The 18,673-nt window shown below is 44.7% G+C and overlaps 1 protein-coding gene across 1 annotated transcript; it reads left to right on the top strand.

Annotated features, from left to right (window-relative positions):
- The first annotated feature begins 6,294 nt into the window (after positions 1-6,294).
- On the top strand, positions 6,295-14,830 carry LOC146236702 (neuronal acetylcholine receptor subunit beta-2-like). Its single transcript, XM_084686792.1, has 8 exons — positions 6,295-7,150; positions 10,143-10,288; positions 10,431-10,475; positions 10,671-10,780; positions 11,837-12,363; positions 12,574-13,085; positions 13,348-13,493; positions 13,683-14,830. Exons 1-8 carry the CDS (start codon positions 7,099-7,101, stop codon positions 13,696-13,698), a joined length of 1,554 nt encoding a protein of 517 aa, XP_084542918.1. The 5' UTR covers positions 6,295-7,098; the 3' UTR covers positions 13,699-14,830.
- The last annotated feature ends 3,843 nt before the right edge of the window (positions 14,831-18,673 follow it).

The following is an 18,673-nucleotide window of genomic DNA, read 5'->3' on the forward strand; positions in this document are numbered from 1 at the left end:
TGTCTTTTTTCTCCCCCCCCCCCCCATTGTTCATCTTTTTGTTTAGCTCTCCGGTTTTTGTTCAGGTACACTGTTTTAAGTGCCCCTTCTTTCAAAGGCTTTAGCTGTGTGTGAAAGTGCTATGGAAACAGTCTTTATATGGGTCTCTATAATTCCACCATTGGGTTTTGCTTCTAGTGGTTTCATGAGAATTACAAGTGCAGTTCTCACAATAAGCCACTAGATGTCAGTGTTAAAACGCTGACCTAATGGTGCTATGGCATTATTTCTCCTGTACATGCAATGCTCAAATCGAACCACTCGGGAGCGGTGTGGGACCCAAATTGAAATTTCTTTAGTATGAAAAAATACATTACCAAATAATGTAATTATAATTAAATAGCCCATACATGAAGTATCCAAGTCATATGTTTACTCACACGTGAATTTACATAAGCTCTTTCTCTCACAAACACACCCCCTGCCTTAGGTCAATGGAGCAACATCACACAACCTCTGATCCTCATAACACATGCATGTGTCGCTGAAGCTTAGTTCAGTTTCGCCTGAAGCCACGCACACCCTGACCAGTCACCCCCATTGACCTTGATGCCTTCGTGTGGGGTTATCCTAGCATTATAACTTGCTACAGAGAGAGAAGATGGGGAATAACTACGGCGACAAAGATAGTTTCTCAGCATGGCAGGTGTATCCCTTCAATCTGTTACACAAAGTTACGCTACACAACCCTCGAGAATCCCTTCAGTGTTGTTACAACACTGACCCAAGTCCCTAGGCGAGTTTGTACACACCCAGCTGACACGTTTTAACCTCATGTAATATCTCATTTGAGAGAATTAATTAACACGAGAAAACAAAAGAAAATCATAACTCCAGATGCACACACTTGTTTCCTCTACTCCTGGAGAAAGAGAGAGGGGAAAGGAAGTATGAGAAGAGAGCTAGTTAGGTCAACAGAGACAATTGTTCGGTGTATGTGGTGAGCACTCTTTCTCCTGTTGCAAAACAATACAAGAGTTTAGGGGCGTCCATCTTGTTGCGACTGCAAACATTGAGCTGCAGTGTGGTTGAAACTCACTGTAGCATTGTAAACTCTCTCTGGACTAAATTAAACATTTAACATGATTCACACACCAAGGGCCATCTCTCTCTCTCCTTTCTCCCCCCTCTCTCTATCTTTCTCTGACCTAGATTCATGGTAGTGTGTGACTCGGCCAGGTCACAAACTACAAAATTTAGACAAGTAACAGAAAGCATGATTGAATCTAAACTCAGGCTCATCCTCTGAGACAGGATATGTGAGCTGTCTGGTTCTGATTGGGCAATGTCTTATACCCCTGGTGACATCACAGCTAATAAAACTAAAATGTTAGCATCAACGGAATCTAATGTGTTCCACTTCTTTTCTATTTTCTCACGTTTACTTTTGCTCTTGTCATTTATTTTGTTTTCTTTTATCTTTTTCCTTCACTACAAATCTGAAACTAAACTGTTGTTGACCTTAACAAAGAGGCTTGTTCACTGTTGTTAGGGATTGTTAAATTAGATGGATAAACAAAATAAACACAAGGATTGATGGAATCTGAAATTGATTGAGGTTGCCTGGAGGCTTAAGAGAGGGCTGCTCCAAGATGAATGCAACCCATGACCACCTGATAACTGTTGTGTGGTGATACCATTAGGTCAAGGTCATATAATCTACTTGGTTTTGCTGGGGAGCAGCTGCAAATGGATAAAATATTGCATCATTTTTATCATCAGAGCCACAGCTGAACGCCTGCCTGACAGATTAAAATGAGGTGTGTAAAAACCAGGAGCTTTTTTGTAAAATAAGAAAAGTTTCCTTTTTTACTAGCTAAATGAGTCTGCTGAAAGATGTGAAAACAGATAGCATGCCATGTTCTGCAACACTGTCAATGTCTAGTATCATTATCAACCTTCTTTATCTCAGCTTGTCCAATTAAGATCAGAGCACCCCACACAAGGCGCACACACCCAAACCAGACCAGCTCATTAGCTCGATAGCTCCAAACAGTGCTATCCACTGATCTCTGGCCAGCTAAGCTACGTAAGATAAATGTACAGAAGGCCACGTGTCACATCTGGTAGAAGTCAATGTCTTCTTTGGTACAGTAGCCTGAATTGAAGTAGTCATGTGCTAGCCTGCAACCACTCATGAGTGGACTTCTACCATCTGACTGTACAAGCAGCTGAATGGAAGCTGAAGAGCATGTCATGTCATATTGTGTAGATGTCTGAAGTGTGTGTGTGTGTGTGTATATATCACAGCATTTCAACGCAGATACAGCGTACTGAGATTGGTTTTACACACATATACATACGCACTCAAGTAGCATATGACGGTAAGTGTGGCACCGCCCTCTCTCTTTCTTCCTCCTTCTCTCCGTTGCCACGCTCCCTCCACCACACCCACTCTCCGTCTCTGTCCTGACCTGAGGAGGAATCCTGTGGGTTTGATTCAGACCAGATCCAGTGTTTGTGCCAGCAGATGGGCTGTCAGCAGAACAGAGGCCCTTTTACACCATCTTGTTAGCCTAACAAGCTGCTGGTTGCTAATGAGTGGATTCTCCTGTCTCAGACTCACTGACGCTGAGCTCCATGGGTACATCACTGGGCAGGACGGCCGTGGTTGGGACTGGTAGTAGCACACACATATTTGCACACAGATGGTGGACGATTTTAATCGTGAAGAAAGAATTTTCTTTCTGTACAGCGCTTCAGTGGATGATGAAATCGTTGCACGCCCGCAGACACACACACACATTCTCCCTCTTTTTTTTGCGCACTCACTTCTGTTTCATTCTATCTTCCACTTTTTGTCTTTCTCAATTCATTTGTTTTATAGACACATGAATTTGGTCAAAAGTCAGTATGAAGACCCCCCCATGAATACTTCCCAAGATTGCCATCTCTATTAGTGTCATAGCTGGTTAACACACAGTGTTTATAGGCTGTTGTTGCGGTCGTACTGAGATGACCCAAGTTTGCACCCCAGTGTGGGCAGAATGTGGAGGAAGCAATACTGACGAGTGGTACAATTGTCCCATATTCTCTCTCTCTCTCTCTCTCTCTCTCTCTGTCTCTCTGTCTCTCTGTCTCTCTGTCTCTCTCTGTCCTGAGGAAACCCTGATCACCCTTTGTACTCCAGTCTTCCGGTCGGCTGGAGGAGTTACGTGATTGGCCTTGCACCTGGCTCCGACAGGAATGTTCCGCAGTGTTCCGTCACCTTGCATGGTGTTCCAAACAGAGCTCCAGTGTTCCATACTTGCACCAAAAGGTCACAGATGGAGAGGTTAGCCTTCCTTTCTCATCCAGAATATTCAATTTGATGATGTATCTCACTCTCTCTAATTCTTTCTTTTTTTCTGCCTTTGGCAGTTGTTTGAAATGGCCCATCTCCAGCTCTATTCTCAAGTCTCTATTCTTACCACTCCACCACACACACACACACACACACACGCAGACAGACACAGAGACACACAGAGCCATCTCCTCATGTAACCTTTAATATGAGGGGATCACTCTGACGAAGATAAAGCAGGGCTGGGAAGGGTTGAGATGGGGAAAGGAGAGAAACAGAGAGAGATGAGAGAGAGGGATAACAGAGATGGAGTAGTGTGAGCCAGTCTGTCTGATGGTGTCTGGGAACAGTGAGACAGGAAAGGACCTCACATCGACCTTGGGCTTTCAACCGTTAATACTGACAGGTCTAGGAATGTCAGACAGGATTTGCTCCAACTGGGAACACACATGGACATTTGAGAAAGAAAGAGGGATGAGTAACCTTGCTTGCGAGATGAGCGCACACGATACAAGAGACTCACGCAAGAGCACACACATAAACGTTAACACGCTGACTAAAGAGTGGAGGACACACAAAGGAGAGCAGGTGCAGAACAGACTCCAGGTTTGGGTGCCTGTCACATGTTCCACCTGAGCTCTGTGTGTGTGTGTGTGTGTGTGTGTGTAGCCTATGTGTCCATGTGTGTTCCCTGTCTGGTTTCCCGCCAGTCTATATGTCTTCTGTGTCACACAAAACAACACACACCTGCGTCCAACTAGAACCAACCAGAGTGAAATAACACTGCAAACCATGACTCCCCCCCCCCCCCCCATCTTTATCCCTCATGTCTATCCTCATCAACCACCCCCATTATCGCCGCCATGGTTGTAGTCTTTTGCTTTATTCTCTATGGATAGCCTACAAACCATTACAATGCTATGTCCTTTTGAAGAGCTATAGAATGCAGACTAGCATTACAAACTTAGAAGGCACTCAGAACAAACACATTAAAGTATCCACTCACAGTCAATGAGCAAAGAGGTCATTGATCCAGAATGGTCGTTGATTGATCAATGACCCCATTTGCTGATCTTGTTTTTTGTTCATGACGGCACTCCTTAGTCTACCTTAGTATTGGTAACATCAATAGGCATGAGATTTTAATAGTGGTGCTGTGCTACCCAGATCCACTCTAATGCTTTTTAAGTGGAGCAGTATACTTAGAACTGGTGTACAGTTCTGTAATGGAATATTCAGGTACTTTAAAAAGCAAGTTAAAAGCTGGAAGGTACAGTATTTGAAAACAGTATGTATGACAAGAAATAACTCATTCTTATAAGACACAAATGCTCTTTTTCTCTCAATCACCCATTATTTCTGTTTGTGTATTTTCTCTTTGTTTCTTTTTACTACGTTGTTATCCACAGTGTCTCTGTGTGTGAGCGCCCATCGTGGTCGTGAGGACCTGTCCCGTTAAGGATTTCTGCTCAGTAAGAAGAGACAGACAGATAGGTAGAACTTCCCTCACACAGGCTGCACGAGGAGGATACATATTATGTGACCCACCTGTCACCAGACGTCCTGGCTGCACACATAAATACTGTGTGCAGAGGACATTCATAGCTTCCTGTCGCTCTTATTTACTGGGTCGTGCAGCGCGGGCGTGTGAGTGTTTGTCACTCATTCCGTGACTGACACACACCGGAGGGAGGTGACTACACCCATACTTCCATTTCAGTAGATTGAAATATCTACTGGGCCGTGTAAGAGCTGAGAGTGCCGGTTATACGACCGTCGTGTGAGCGATTTATTCACCCGCTTAGCCCATCGCTAATGACGACTGTAAAGCCTGAGAGTTATCTCAGCGGTTTATGGCTTGATCATTTCTTTTTTGGCAAAGGCCTATGTCTTTTGGAATTACATATTTCAATGTTATCATATAAATAAGCCATATCTGATTATTATTGTTTATTATTTAATTATTGTCTTGTGGCATGTGCTTGCATTTCTACTTGTTTACTAAAATCATAGCGGAGGATAGAACTTGTAAACATTATTCTTCCATAAACTCTCTTGGAAAAGGCACACGTCAGCCGAAAAAATCCAATATTTTACACGTGGTTTGCAGCCAAATTTACGCATGTCTTATTCAAGGACGACAAGCAGGATGTTGAGAAGGAGCCGTTTGCAACCTTCTCTATTTCCTTTTCTCAAATTCAATGTTTCCCTCTGTCGCGTGCACTTTTTGTGTCTCAGGGGCCTCCTACACAATTCTGCTCTTACCAACTGACAGCTCATATCTTATCAAAACCACCACCCAACAGAGCGAAATACCCTCAACGCGTGCGCACGCGCAAACACAATCTAAGGGGGTTCCTGGTTGTTTCGCATAATCACACAGTGATGTCAACAATTGCGTTTGGCGGGCATGCGTACGCGCGTGTGTGAGAGAGTGCGTCACACAAAAAGAAAGAAAGAGAGGCAGAAAAAAAAAAAACTCATGCAATTAGATCACCATCAGTGGATATTTTGCGTGACGCGAATGCAGTCACCAGAGGAAAAGTTATAGGAGTGCGTACTTCCCACTCCCTCTTCCAGCCCAGCTCAAGACACACTCATTTATTGTTTATTTAGGCTACTGTTGGCTACCGGTCTTATCAAGTCATCATCAGCATAACTATATGAAATAATTTGGTTTAAACCATTGTCTATGATAACTAAATATAGTAGGGTAGGCCTATTGTGCTTTTGACTCGGGATAGGCGTTAGCAAGTGTGAGAAGGCTGCGAAGGGGAGTTAAAGTTTTGAGAGATTTGTAGTTTTATCAATGTGAAGATTCCAAATGAGGCAATGCTAGGTTGTCTGTTCAGTTTGGTGGTAAAAGTGTAGGCTATGACAGCGCGGCAGCAGTCGCGTTCAACTGTGAGCGCAGAGCTTAGCAGCCCTACCAGTACCATCACGTGGTCTGTTCCACCTCCGTACGAAGCTCATACCATCTCGGACCTCGAGGACAGTAACCGGAGCGAGTTTGGAATGGAAATAAGTCGAAAACTGACCTACCTTTGTTGAAAATACCTTGGTTGCGTACCTACAGCTGTGTGTGTGTCTCTTTTCCAACATTGACTGGGATGCGATGCTACGAAAACTTCACGAAAAAAAGGTTCTGTAGCCTAATGGATTGCTTTGTTGCAAATTGTTTTATCCTTACTAAGTTACAGGTGCGTCACATAAAACAAAGGCCAATCTGCAACACAGACTTTTTCCGTTTTTAGATTCTTGCTGATGAGAGTTTAAGTGTTGACAACAGCAAGAACTACATGATCGAGTTCATGGACATGAGTAGGCTATTGGCTTGGGATCGAGTTTTGCTCAAATGTCAACGCGGCTAATTTGTGGCTCTCGGCTGAAACTGCAAGTCTACGGACACTGCGCCGGAGAGAACACCGTAGCACCCAGAATACTCATCACAGACCTTTTAACGAAGTGTGAACCAAACAAAGAGTTGCAAACGTTCAATCTGTAGACCTTTTGAATAGCGGTACCGGACAGATGAGGACTTTGCGCACGTGTTTGTGAGAAAACTGCGGGACGCCGATGCCAAAGGGGTCGGGGATTCATAACAACCGCCACGGAGCCGCTAACACTGTCAACCTCGATGGTGGATGGACGCCTAGACTGCACTTGGTCCAGATCAGTGCCAACTTTCCGTAACCTTTCCCGGAGATAATCTGAACCTCTACCGAAGTTCTGAGCGTCGGTTCGAGGACAGAACTCTGTGAACCACGCGAGGAGATATGGCTGCGAGGGTGACCGTGTCCCTATTTCTCCTGGTACTCTCTCTCGCAAGTGAGTAGGCTACACTAAATGTCAGTGCATGTGTGTATGAGTATCTCTGCGTAGCCTAATCATATTTCAAACAGCCTGGGCGAAGCCTGCTATCTGGTTTGATTCACGCAATACGCGAGAGTTGGAAGTTTTACGAATGCAAGCAATTCTCAGGTGAGGTAAAATTTGAGGCGTGGGATATTTTTAGCGTTAAATAAATAAAAAAATACAGGATATTTTGTGTAACAGCTTATGTAAGTGTGTTGTCTCGCCCCCAATGGCTCCGCTCTTATTTTAGACCGCATCTTCAAACTTGAAGCTGTTCTGGTGGCGTCAGCGGCGCCGTCCATGGTCCTGAAAGTCCCCGTTACCCATCACACTTTGCAAACACCCAAACAAAGTCCCTATCCACTTGAAAAGTCTAGATGCCTACAACATCCACGCCATGCTCGCACTGCACGCACACAACGGGGTCTACAGAAGGCACACACAGGCAACACAAACTGCCTCGACAGACTAGGCTAATGAAACGGACAAAAAGGTTACACAAGCAAACTCCATAGAGGCCCAACAGATGGCTTCCCTAAGAGTCTGTATGAGGAACACAGTGGACCTCTCTGTCAGTCTGTTCTGTTGCCTTGCATAAAAGCGCCAGTGTTTTTATGTGATCTGAGGGGTCTAATGCCCGGTGGGAAGAGGGCAGGAGTGTGCTGAGAGACAGCCGGGACAATCTGGTGCTGTCATTGACTGTGCCTCAGGGAACACACACAAACACACACACACAGAAAAGCACGCATGTACAGACAGTGAGGACACCAACCCATGCGCACAAGCATATACACACACATGCACCGCCAGTGGACGCACTGACACACACCCATGCACAGACACCGACAGCACATGAAGGCACACAAGTAGAAGAACTACCTCGGACAGTGTGGCTGTGTGTGTCGACTTTGTTCACTCTTTCAGAAAGGAAGGCAGCCATGCTGCAACTTCTTCCCACAGCTGAGATCTCATGAGACAGTGTGTTTGTGTGTGTGTGTGTTTTGGGGCTCACGACTCTAAAAGAAGCCATTGCAGATGGCTTCCTTTTTAATAATTTACATCAGGGTGTTTTCACCCCAACCCCCCCTCAAATAACACAACTGCTGAGGAAGCGATATTTCCAAAGTTTGAACTCTGCCACCCCCCCCCCCCCCACACACACACACACACATACACACACTTGCATGTACTATCAGACTCTTGCGTGGTGTTGATAACTTTTGTTTATCTTTGATGACATTTGTTTTCCACTTGGATTTCAAGGGGAACATGGCTGTCATTGATTATAGTCATGGAATGTCGCCCTGGGTGGATTCATTTAGAAACTTTTAGTTCTCTATGAAGTGTGATTGTCTGACAGACAGCCTTGTAGCTGCCTCCTGGCTTTTGCTAGGAAGACATAGCATTCCTAGGGAATGTACACCTGAATTATTTAAATGATAAAATGCTTCATGGGAACGTCATCCCTCTGCCTGTTTGTGTGTATTTGTTTTTGTGTCTGTGTGTTTCCCCCAAAGGATGTTTTCCATGTGTGTGCTAGCACTCTAAAATTCACTTCCATAACATTTTACTGTATTCCTCATGTACTTTCTTTTCATTTCTGGTTACCCTTCACATACACACTCGCTAAAATACTGAAACACACAGCAGCACACAATCTCTCCCCCCCCCCTCCTCTCTCCACCAGGACACATGCAAAGAGCACCTTTTCATTGCACGTACACACACGTACACACTTGGAGATGACGATAGCTGCCGTTATCACACATGCAGTTAGTTTTACGCTGCCCTGAGGCAAGCTTTCATGAAACAGCAGAACACTGTGAGGTACTTCACCACGCATCAACCTTCACTTCAACCTTCCCCTTACTGCCACCTCCATGGACAAGGACGGATTTATTCTGAATTGTAACAGTACAAGTCTATAGGTCACTTAGCACACTGCTACACTCCAACATTATGGTCCATCTAATACAGTTTCATTTGATTTAAAGTGCTGATGAAGTTCTATGGAATGTGTTTTGTCTTCTGTTAGAGCACAGATAAAAGCTGACAAGGTATGACAAGGTTTGTTTTCTACCCCCAACACAATCTCTATCCTGTGTGTGTAGCCCAAATGGGAGATAATCCTTGTGGATTAATTCCCTAAAACTGGAATTTGTCTGGAGAGAAGGTTTACCTTGGATACATACAGGAAAAGGACAAACCGGGTGCCCTGCTACAAACATCATCCAACCCTCTGTTGTTCATAAGGGCTCTGTGTAACCATTAAAATATTCTTCTTTAAATGTTACTGTACTAAAATGGAGGTATGGGTACTTTCAATTCACTTACAGCTGGACTTCTGATGGTGAAGTTAAAAGTGTACTGTATGTTTGGGTATGTGTTGGCTCTGTTATGGAACAGGGAGCTGGAAATCTGCTAGGGTAGCCTATAGAATGTGCCATTCATGGTGACAAGGGAGCAGAAACACTGACAGAAACTCAAACTGGAATCTGTCTCTCTCTCCCTCCCACCCTTTTGTCTCTCTTCTCTCCCTTCCATTGAATGTCTTTTTCCTCTCTTTACACACACACACACACACACTCTAATGCATGTACACACACAGCCTCCCTCTCTCTGTTTTACTGTGTGCATGTGTTGACATTTCCCTCTGTAGTGTTGCAGCGTTGTGTCTGGAGGATGTAGAGCTGTTACAGTGTCTGAGTCCTCAGGAGCTCATTCCTTGCCAACACGCCAGCAGACTCTGTCATCTAATAAGGCATTTATTTATTTGTCTGTATGCCAGCATTTACTGGCAGCTGGTACCCATTGCTTTAGAATGTGTTCATTAAAGATAAAGGAACTATGAAAATACTGGGGCATGTGGAATGTGTGTGTGTGTGTGTGTCATGTCAGGTACAGGATTATAGAACGCTGGGAAGAGGATCCACTTTACCGCTGTGTGTGTGTGTGTGACCTCCAGGTACAGGGGCAGAGAACGCGGAGGAGCGTCTGGTGAACTACCTCCTGGGACCAGAGCGTTACAACAAGCTGATCAGACCAGCGGTCAATAAGAGCCAGCAGGTCACCATCTCCCTCCAGGTGTCTCTGTCCCAGCTCATCAGTGTGGTGGGTACCCCCACACACACACACACACGCACGCACTTATACGAGCAAGTACACACACCTAGAAACTGTTCCAACGCTGACATGCAGTGCAGAGTATTTAAACAGGTCCATGATATGTAGTGTGCATGTGCTTGGTTTTCAGAATGAGAGAGAGCAGATAATGACGACCAACCTCTGGCTCTTCCAGGTGAGTGTTCTATAAAACACCTGTTAGAACGTTGCTGTTTCCCCCTTAATCCCAAAAGGGGAAATAACCGCTACATCTTCAAAATGGGATCAAAATCAAGGCCTGCTAGGATTTCCAAAGTCTTACAACATTCACTTTTGAGTGTGTGGTCCTCGACTAATATTCTGTGTAGTTTAACCTTCTTTGACCTCCCAGGAGTGGAATGACTACAGACTGAGATGGGATCCGGAGAAGTACGAAGGCATAAAAAAACTACGAATCCCATCCAAGCACATCTGGCTTCCTGACATTGTCCTCTATAACAAGTAAGCCAGCTGCCAATATGTATGTGTATGCATGTTATGAAAACAGCCATTAGAAGTCATTAGATTAAAAAACACAGAAAAGTCAAAAAGGTGACCTATTTTAAATGGTATTAAATGTGTTTGGGAATCAAATGTGATCCAGTCCAAAACTCAATAAAGCAATGAAGCATATTATTTTACACAATGAGGTCAGTGAATGAATGACATTTTACAGCTACTGGATATCCCTCTCCCATGTACTATATATATTGAGTGTTTGTGTGAGTGTGATAAATCGGTAGATGTAACAGGATTACATGCGTTCCGACATTCCCCATCCGGAACGTTGAAGGGGAAAATCCGCAGCTAAAATAAGCTTTTATGTTTTCTACAGTGATTTTTAATTGAAAAATGTCTGCATAAATACAATATATATATATATATATATATACAAATATATATTTATTTTCATCAGAGTACAGAGAGACCTGGCACTTAATGAGGAAGGGGGTGGGGTGGGAGGATTAATGGAGGGTTAATTACAGTAGAAAATCAGCCTTCAGTATCACACTGTAAATTTGAATTTAGAGTTTGACATATAATTATCATTATTTCCTTACTATGGACCTACCTCACCCCTCCACCTCCTCCCCTCAAAGTGGGCTGACATCACAGAGAGTGGGGACTGATTAGGATTGAGGGGCTAGGGATGGTTGGCGTGGTGTAGCATTTGAAAGGCTTCTGTCATTCAGTCCCCCACGTAGAATACAAAATGTCCCCCCACTCTAAACAAGCAACGAACGCTGATTTAGTGATGATAATGGGTTGCCGTTATATAGACGTATATTATAATTATTTTATTTATGATTTACGTAATCCATATAAATCCTACATTATTTCACAGTTCAGATGTAAAAAGCATCCAACAGCCTCTGGCGCAAAGGACAAATGAACAAACAAAATTGAACTGAAGTGAAGTTACTGGAAACACAAGTGAAATGTACAACTCTGCGTATGCATACAGTATGTAGATGTGTGTCGGTGACGTGTTGACCTAACATCCCTCCCTCGCTCCAGCGCCGACGGCGTCTATGAGGTGTCCTTCTACTGCAACACCGTGGTCTCCAACACGGGCGACATCTTCTGGCTCCCACCCGCCATCTACAAGTCCGCGTGCGCCATCGAGGTCAAGAACTTCCCCTTCGACCAGCAGAACTGCACGCTCAAGTTCCGCTCGTGGACCTACGACCACACGGAGCTCGACCTCATCCTGATCAGCGACTTTGCCAGCCGCGACGACTTTACGCCCAGCGGCGAGTGGGACATTGTGTCGCTGCCCGCCCGCAAGAACGAGGACCCCGATGACATCACCTACCTGGACATCACCTACGACTTTGTCATCAAGAGGAAACCACTGTTCTACACCATCAACCTGATCATCCCCTGCGTCCTCATCACCTCCCTGGCCATCCTGGTGTTCTACCTGCCCTCCGACTGCGGGGAGAAGATGACCCTGTGCATATCCGTCCTGCTGGCCCTCACTGTGTTCCTGTTGCTGATCTCCAAGATAGTCCCGCCCACCTCCCTGGCAGTGCCCCTCATAGGTGGGTTGTGGGGGCGTGATAAGAGCATGGTTAGAACTTCCTAGTTGTTCTATGAAGTGATTGCACATTGCGTGTGCTAACCTGCCCTGTCAAAACTGTATGTTGTATTTTGGGGATATGCTGGGGATATGGGGAGTGTGTCGGATGCTGGAGCGTATGTTTCAGATGGGGGGAGACAGTGTATGTATTGACCAGACTGTCTTCCAACAGGCAAGTATCTGATGTTCACCATGGTCTTGGTCACCTTCTCCATCGTGACTAGCGTGTGTGTCCTAAACGTGCACCACCGCTCGCCCTCCACCCACCGCATGCCCGACTGGGTCAAACGCCTCTTCCTGGTCCGCCTCCCTGCCTTCCTGTTCATGCGCCGCCCCGGTAGCTCCAACGTCCGCGAGAGACTCCGCAGGAAGTACGGCAGCACCACCGGCGCCGGTACCGGGGCCGCCACGGGCTCGGCGGGGAACAACAGCGCCCCCAGAGGCGGGGAAAAGAAGACGCACTCCGACATCAAGCTGGGTGGGATCAAGACCAACGCGGACTCCTTCTACGTGAACGAGGACTCGGCCAAGAAGTTTGGCTGGAAGATCGGGGACGTGTCGGACGGAGGGCCGCCGGAGTTCCGCCGCCGCGTGGCCGTCCAATGGGACGCCGACATGGAGGAGGCAGTGGATGGCGTGAGGTACATCGCCGAGCACATGAGGACGGAGGACGACGACGAAGGGGTGAGGAGGGGGGGTACTTCTGGCATGATCTATTATTTTCTTAGTATTTTCCACTTGATTTCACCTCTGTCATTCCATATCCCTATCAATTCACCCTTCCTTTCATCTCTCTTTCCATCTCTTGGCCCTCCTGCTATTTTTAAGATGACTCAAAGTTAATGTGGTTGTGTAAAACATTTTTGCACACACACACAAGCTTACCAGCTAAACCCCCCACCTCCCCCTTTCCCTCTCTTTCTCCATCTTACTTCTCCCTACTCAGATCATCAAGGACTGGAAGTATGTGGCCATGGTGATTGACCGCCTCTTCCTCTGGATCTTCATCGTGGTGTGTGTGACAGGCACGCTAGGTCTCTTCATGCAGCCGCTCTTCCAGAGCTACAACATACCCACGGCCGACGACAATGAGTGAGTAACGTGTTCACTGTACCTCAGGAACAAAGGTTGCTGTTTTATATGTTGCAAATGAAACACCATCTTAGCTTGGTCGCCTGTAGACACAGAACTCGTCTCATTGACTTATTTATCTATTGCATACTTTCTTTTACAATCATTCTTTCTTTAGTTCTGAAATTTGTATTCTTCTCTCTTTGTCAGATTAGGAGATTTCTGACAGCCCCTGGGACCTAGCCAGGGAGACCCTGTAGCAAGTTAACTTACAGCTGTCACAGGAACTGTGGAGACCCCCTGGGTGCCAAGGCTATAGGAGGTTTCAGGTGCCCCCTCCTGTTATCAGCCTCCTCAACAGACTTCATAAAAACATTAGCTAAGCATAACGATGATGATGTAAAGACATAACTGCACCATACCACTGTGGGTATCACGTCAGAACCTTTTTTAATGTCTTTCTCTTTCACGCTGCCTCTGTTGCTGTTTCTGTCTCTCTCTCTTAACTCGCTGAGCCCCACCTAGGAAGTTTGTTTTTTTTCTCCTCCTCTCCTGTCCTCATTAAGTATTAACAGGTTATATCTCCAGTGTATCTCTCTCTCCCATCTCAACCACCCCCCACTCTCAGCCTCCCTCTCTCTCTCTCTTAACCTCCCCCTCTCTCTCTTGTCATATCTCTCCAGAACTCTCAGCCCAAGTGCGTTTTCACTCTCGTCACACTCCGAACTGTTTCCCACTCATGCTGTGTAGTCACTAATGCATTGTCTTATTTTTGAAGAATGTGCTTTCTCTTTCTTAACCCTGGTCTCTGTCTTTCCCTTGCCACCCCTCCCCCTCATTCCTCAATGCCATATCACTTCAAAGGCTGATAGGCAGGGATTGCCTAAGACTCAGAGGTCAAAGTAAAGCGCCATGTGTGAAAAATGACTATTATATTTGTATTACAATATTACCTTTGGGGCGAGGGCGGAATGAGGGGGGGTTGGGGGGGTTCTTAGAATGGCAGATTTTTTTAAGACTTTGAAAGATCACTAAGCTTCCCCTGCAAAACATACCACACGTACACGAGTATGTAAGTCTGTACTTGCTCATAGTTTACTTTGTAGCGTGTGAATGGAAACTGAAATCAACCTGTAAGTTGTAGATCCACCGTTATTCCACAATAGAACCGATTCCTCTAGGTTTCACTTTTTGCTTTGGACATTCAAACACTTTGTATCTGCCTTAAACGATTACTGTTAACCATTACTATTAATGACGGGAGGACAAACTGTCATTTATCACCAGGACATGCTGACTGTGCTGTCTGAAGAGACATCCTCTTTAATATACTTCAAATAAAGAAGCAATACAATTTATTTGTGTCCTTGTTCAGTGTGTTTGTGTGTGCACTTGAACATCAGTGCCTAGCCCAAGCGTGTAGTGAGTGTTTTGCGATCCCTCCATGCTTGAGTAAAACCAGTAGTCCGGCTGGCAATCTAAATAGGCCTTCACACCGGAACACGTACTCAAGAACTCCACCACATTAGGCCTCTGTGTTTCTATCAGAGTGAATGAGCTGCGAGTGTTAAGCCACTCTCATTTCAAATCAATGGACACTTTTAGTTGTGTATGTGCGCACTCGTATGCATTTCTGCGCCCCTAAGCTCGAGAGTGTATCTTCGAAGTTCCATCCTGTTTCTGGTGTATGTGTGTTTGTGTGTCTTTACCTTGTGTGTCTCGTTTCAAATTACAGTTGACTGCTATACAGCCCCTCACATTATGATACCGATCCACTTGATCTACAACGGTCCACATACCTTGTAGCTACGCGATACCCACAAGATTTAACTGGTGCGAATTCATTTATCTCAGCAAAAGTGCAACATTGTGACGACTCAGCAGAAAAGAAGTATGAGCAAGTGTATGCATTAGACAGATATCGACAGAATCGGTATTTACCGATGTTACCAATTAATGTGTTTACTGCTCGCCCCTGGGGATGACCGATGCGTTTATCAGGTAGGCCTATAGCTTACGGGGCCGTGACGAGACTCAGGGGTAGGCACGTATCGGGCTGTAAATACTGTAATGTCGTGCTCTGTGCTGATTGAAAGTTGCGGTTATCAAACGGGAGTGCACATTCTTAATGCGAAACCGGAGACTGACAAGAGGGAAAGTGCTGAGTAACTGTAGCTCTCCTTACAACGTTTGTTCTCAGTTTTCTTTAGAATATCCTCTACTCTTACCCCTTCTCTCTCTCTCTCTCTTTCTATCTCTCTCTATCTCTCTCTCTCTCTCTCTCTCTCTCTCTGGTGTCAGAGTTGTCCTCAGCTGACTCAGAGCAATGATTGAATGCATCAGTGCTGATAAGTACACACACACATACACTCTACAGGCCATTTCACAAGGACATCATTTGCTCTTATCTCTTGAATTTTAAATTGTGTTTTCTTGCTTGTTCCTCTGAGTTTTCCTGACGTTCCTGCTCCCAAATTTAGCCTGATGGGTGAGGTGAGCATCTTTTGCACTTGTCCTTTTGTTTCATCACACCAGGCAAAATCAATTGATCACAGAGACTAGCTATGTAGCCTCAGTTCATACACTGTATTTACACCCAGGTCTGGTCTAGGTTTGGCCTAGTGATCAAATATGTAGATTGGAAAATGCAGTCAGAATTAATGTCCTTACTTGGCCTTCTCATGCCACGCTTCCAGAGAGATCTTAGTTGGCTCTTCATTTAAACTAATGTGACAAGTGAAGTTTGTGTGTGTGCGTGTGTGTGTGTGTGTGCGTGTGTGAAAACAACCATGCATATCATCACAAGCTTCGGCAGGCACTTAGGCCAAATTAAGGAGCGACTACTTTCTTTATATTACCTAACACACTGGATTTATTGAATTACAACTAGCAAGGATAGCATCAAGCACATTTTCAAATTTGTATTTACAACTAGAAATCTGAAAGTTGTTTTTAAATATTCCTTTGGCCTTAGGCTCTCTGGTTTCTTCCGATTTACTTCATAGCAGATCACAATCAAACAACAAGCCTCTACCGTGAGCTTTTACTACCCTCAGGTTCACTTTAAAGGACTTTCCTACTGACTCAAATGACTCACAAACCTTTAGAGCTGTGGCTAAGCGCTGAAGACGTAACCCTGAAACACTCTGCCATGAGTCATTTTAATTAGTGTAAACCGATACACACAAATCCGTGAGTGTGTTTGTGTTTTTGTGTGTATGCATGTGGTGGTTGTAAGCTGATTATCCTTCACTCTGGGACGCAATGTGTTTTCACAAAGACAACCCATGCTTACCTGTCCAGAAGTCATGGAATGTCAGATTTCCACAGTCAAGTGGAAATTATATTCCATTCTACATGTGTGTGGGTCTGTATATCTATTCTCAATAATCTGTCATTCTTACTCTTTGGACAGAAGGAAATAGTTTTGCCCTCATCTCCTGTACTGGCCCAGAAGATCCTGATCACTAACGCTCCATTAAGTACTGCTTGGAAATGGTTTGATACGTCTGAGGAAAAAGCGAGTCCCCTTTTTATACCCATGACTGGAAATAAAAAGCACTTTTCTCTTGAGGGTCATGTAGGTTCTGGTGGAGATGGCCCAGGTTAATAATTCATAATCTTCTAAAAGTTCTAGCGAGGGAGGTGTATTCCAGTGTGCTAGTTTTTTTCGAAATATTTTTTTTTAATGGCATCCCTGTCCGTACAGCAAGGAAAAGCTTTAAAGAGAGACAGAGAGAGAAGCAGAGAAAAGGTGGAAAAAAGTGGAAAGAAAAAAAACATGTTTGGAAGATAAGTAGGCAAGAGGGTAAGGAGGGAAGGAAACAGAGGGGCAGGTGAAAGTGAGATGAGACAAGGGGAGAACAGAGGAGAAAGGAGGATGTGAGAAAAGAGAAGGATGAGAGGGGATGATGAGAGGAAGTGGAGGAGCAGAGAAAAGGGAGATGCAGGATGAAAGGAGGGATGAGAGGAAGGAAAAAAGAGGACACAAATGGGGTCACGACTCATTGGGCCTCAGCCTTTAGGAAAAGCATGAATAAGAGATGACTGGAAGGGAAAAGTAGCAGAATGTGCAAAGGCGCATCACACTAATAATTCCTGATGGAAACATTCATTCCCACCTAGTTCTCATTCCAGCGTTATCCATTTTCCATAATAAAGTAGGGGAGGCCAGGTGTGTCATGACTTAGCGTGTGACCTCACAAGCCAAGTCTGTCAGGAAAAAGCAGTAGGCACCATATCTAGACAGAAAAACACATTAACCTCCATTTTTAAAGGCCTTCCGTTTTTTCCCCCTGCCTTTTGTTGACATTTTTACATCACACCTTTCAAGAGGAATCATGGCCCGTGAACGCAAACTCCCTCTAACATGGAAAGGAGGGAACGAAGACAGGAGCATAATACACCACTGTGATGGGTTCCTTTGTATAGGAGACAAGGGGACAATTATTGATGTGACACCACCTGCCAGGATGAAGTAGTGGTGTCTGGAGTTTGATTGTGTTTGTCCTAGATACAATAACCTGAGGGAAGGTCTTGGTGTGTGCGCGCTTTTTGTGTGTGTGTGCTGGGGGTCATTGATGTGACATTAGCACACACACACTTGCAAAAAGTCATGGAACGTAGCTGGATTTCCTTCCAGAATACTAATTGGACAAAAAGCAGTCTCTGTGTGTGTATATGTGTGTGTGTGTGTGTGTGCGCGCATGGGTGTGTATCAGGGACACAGGGCAAGTGTCTGTCAGTGTCTCTGCTGGGCCAATTCCCTTGTCAATCCAAGCATGCTATCTTTTTGAACTGTCTCTATGCACACACACACACACACATACACGCACACACATACACACTGTAGACAGCAGAAAATACTAAATTTGACATTTATGAAGGGTAAGGAGGAGAAAAGAATAATCTGTAGCCAAAGGAGTCACAAATGAAGTTGTACTGTCTGCATTCTACAAATTACATTATTCAAGTTAATGTGATCATTACTTACATTTGAATCCTTCAGGGCATTTTGCCACTTTTGCAGCTGAAAGTCATAAAACGGCTAATTTTGTATTTGTATTGTGTACACATCTACAGGTGTTAAGATTAAACAATGAAAAAGAGAGCAAAACAGCATCTGTGCTAACGTGGCAGCACATGGATGGTTTGTATTTGTATGTTTCTTTTTCTGGTTTAAGTATAAATGTAAATATTTA

Source organism: Hypomesus nipponensis, chromosome 22 (assembly GCF_054491055.1).
Source record: "Hypomesus nipponensis isolate SF chromosome 22, ASM5449105v1, whole genome shotgun sequence".
Taxonomy (NCBI): Eukaryota; Metazoa; Chordata; class Actinopteri; order Osmeriformes; family Osmeridae; genus Hypomesus; species Hypomesus nipponensis.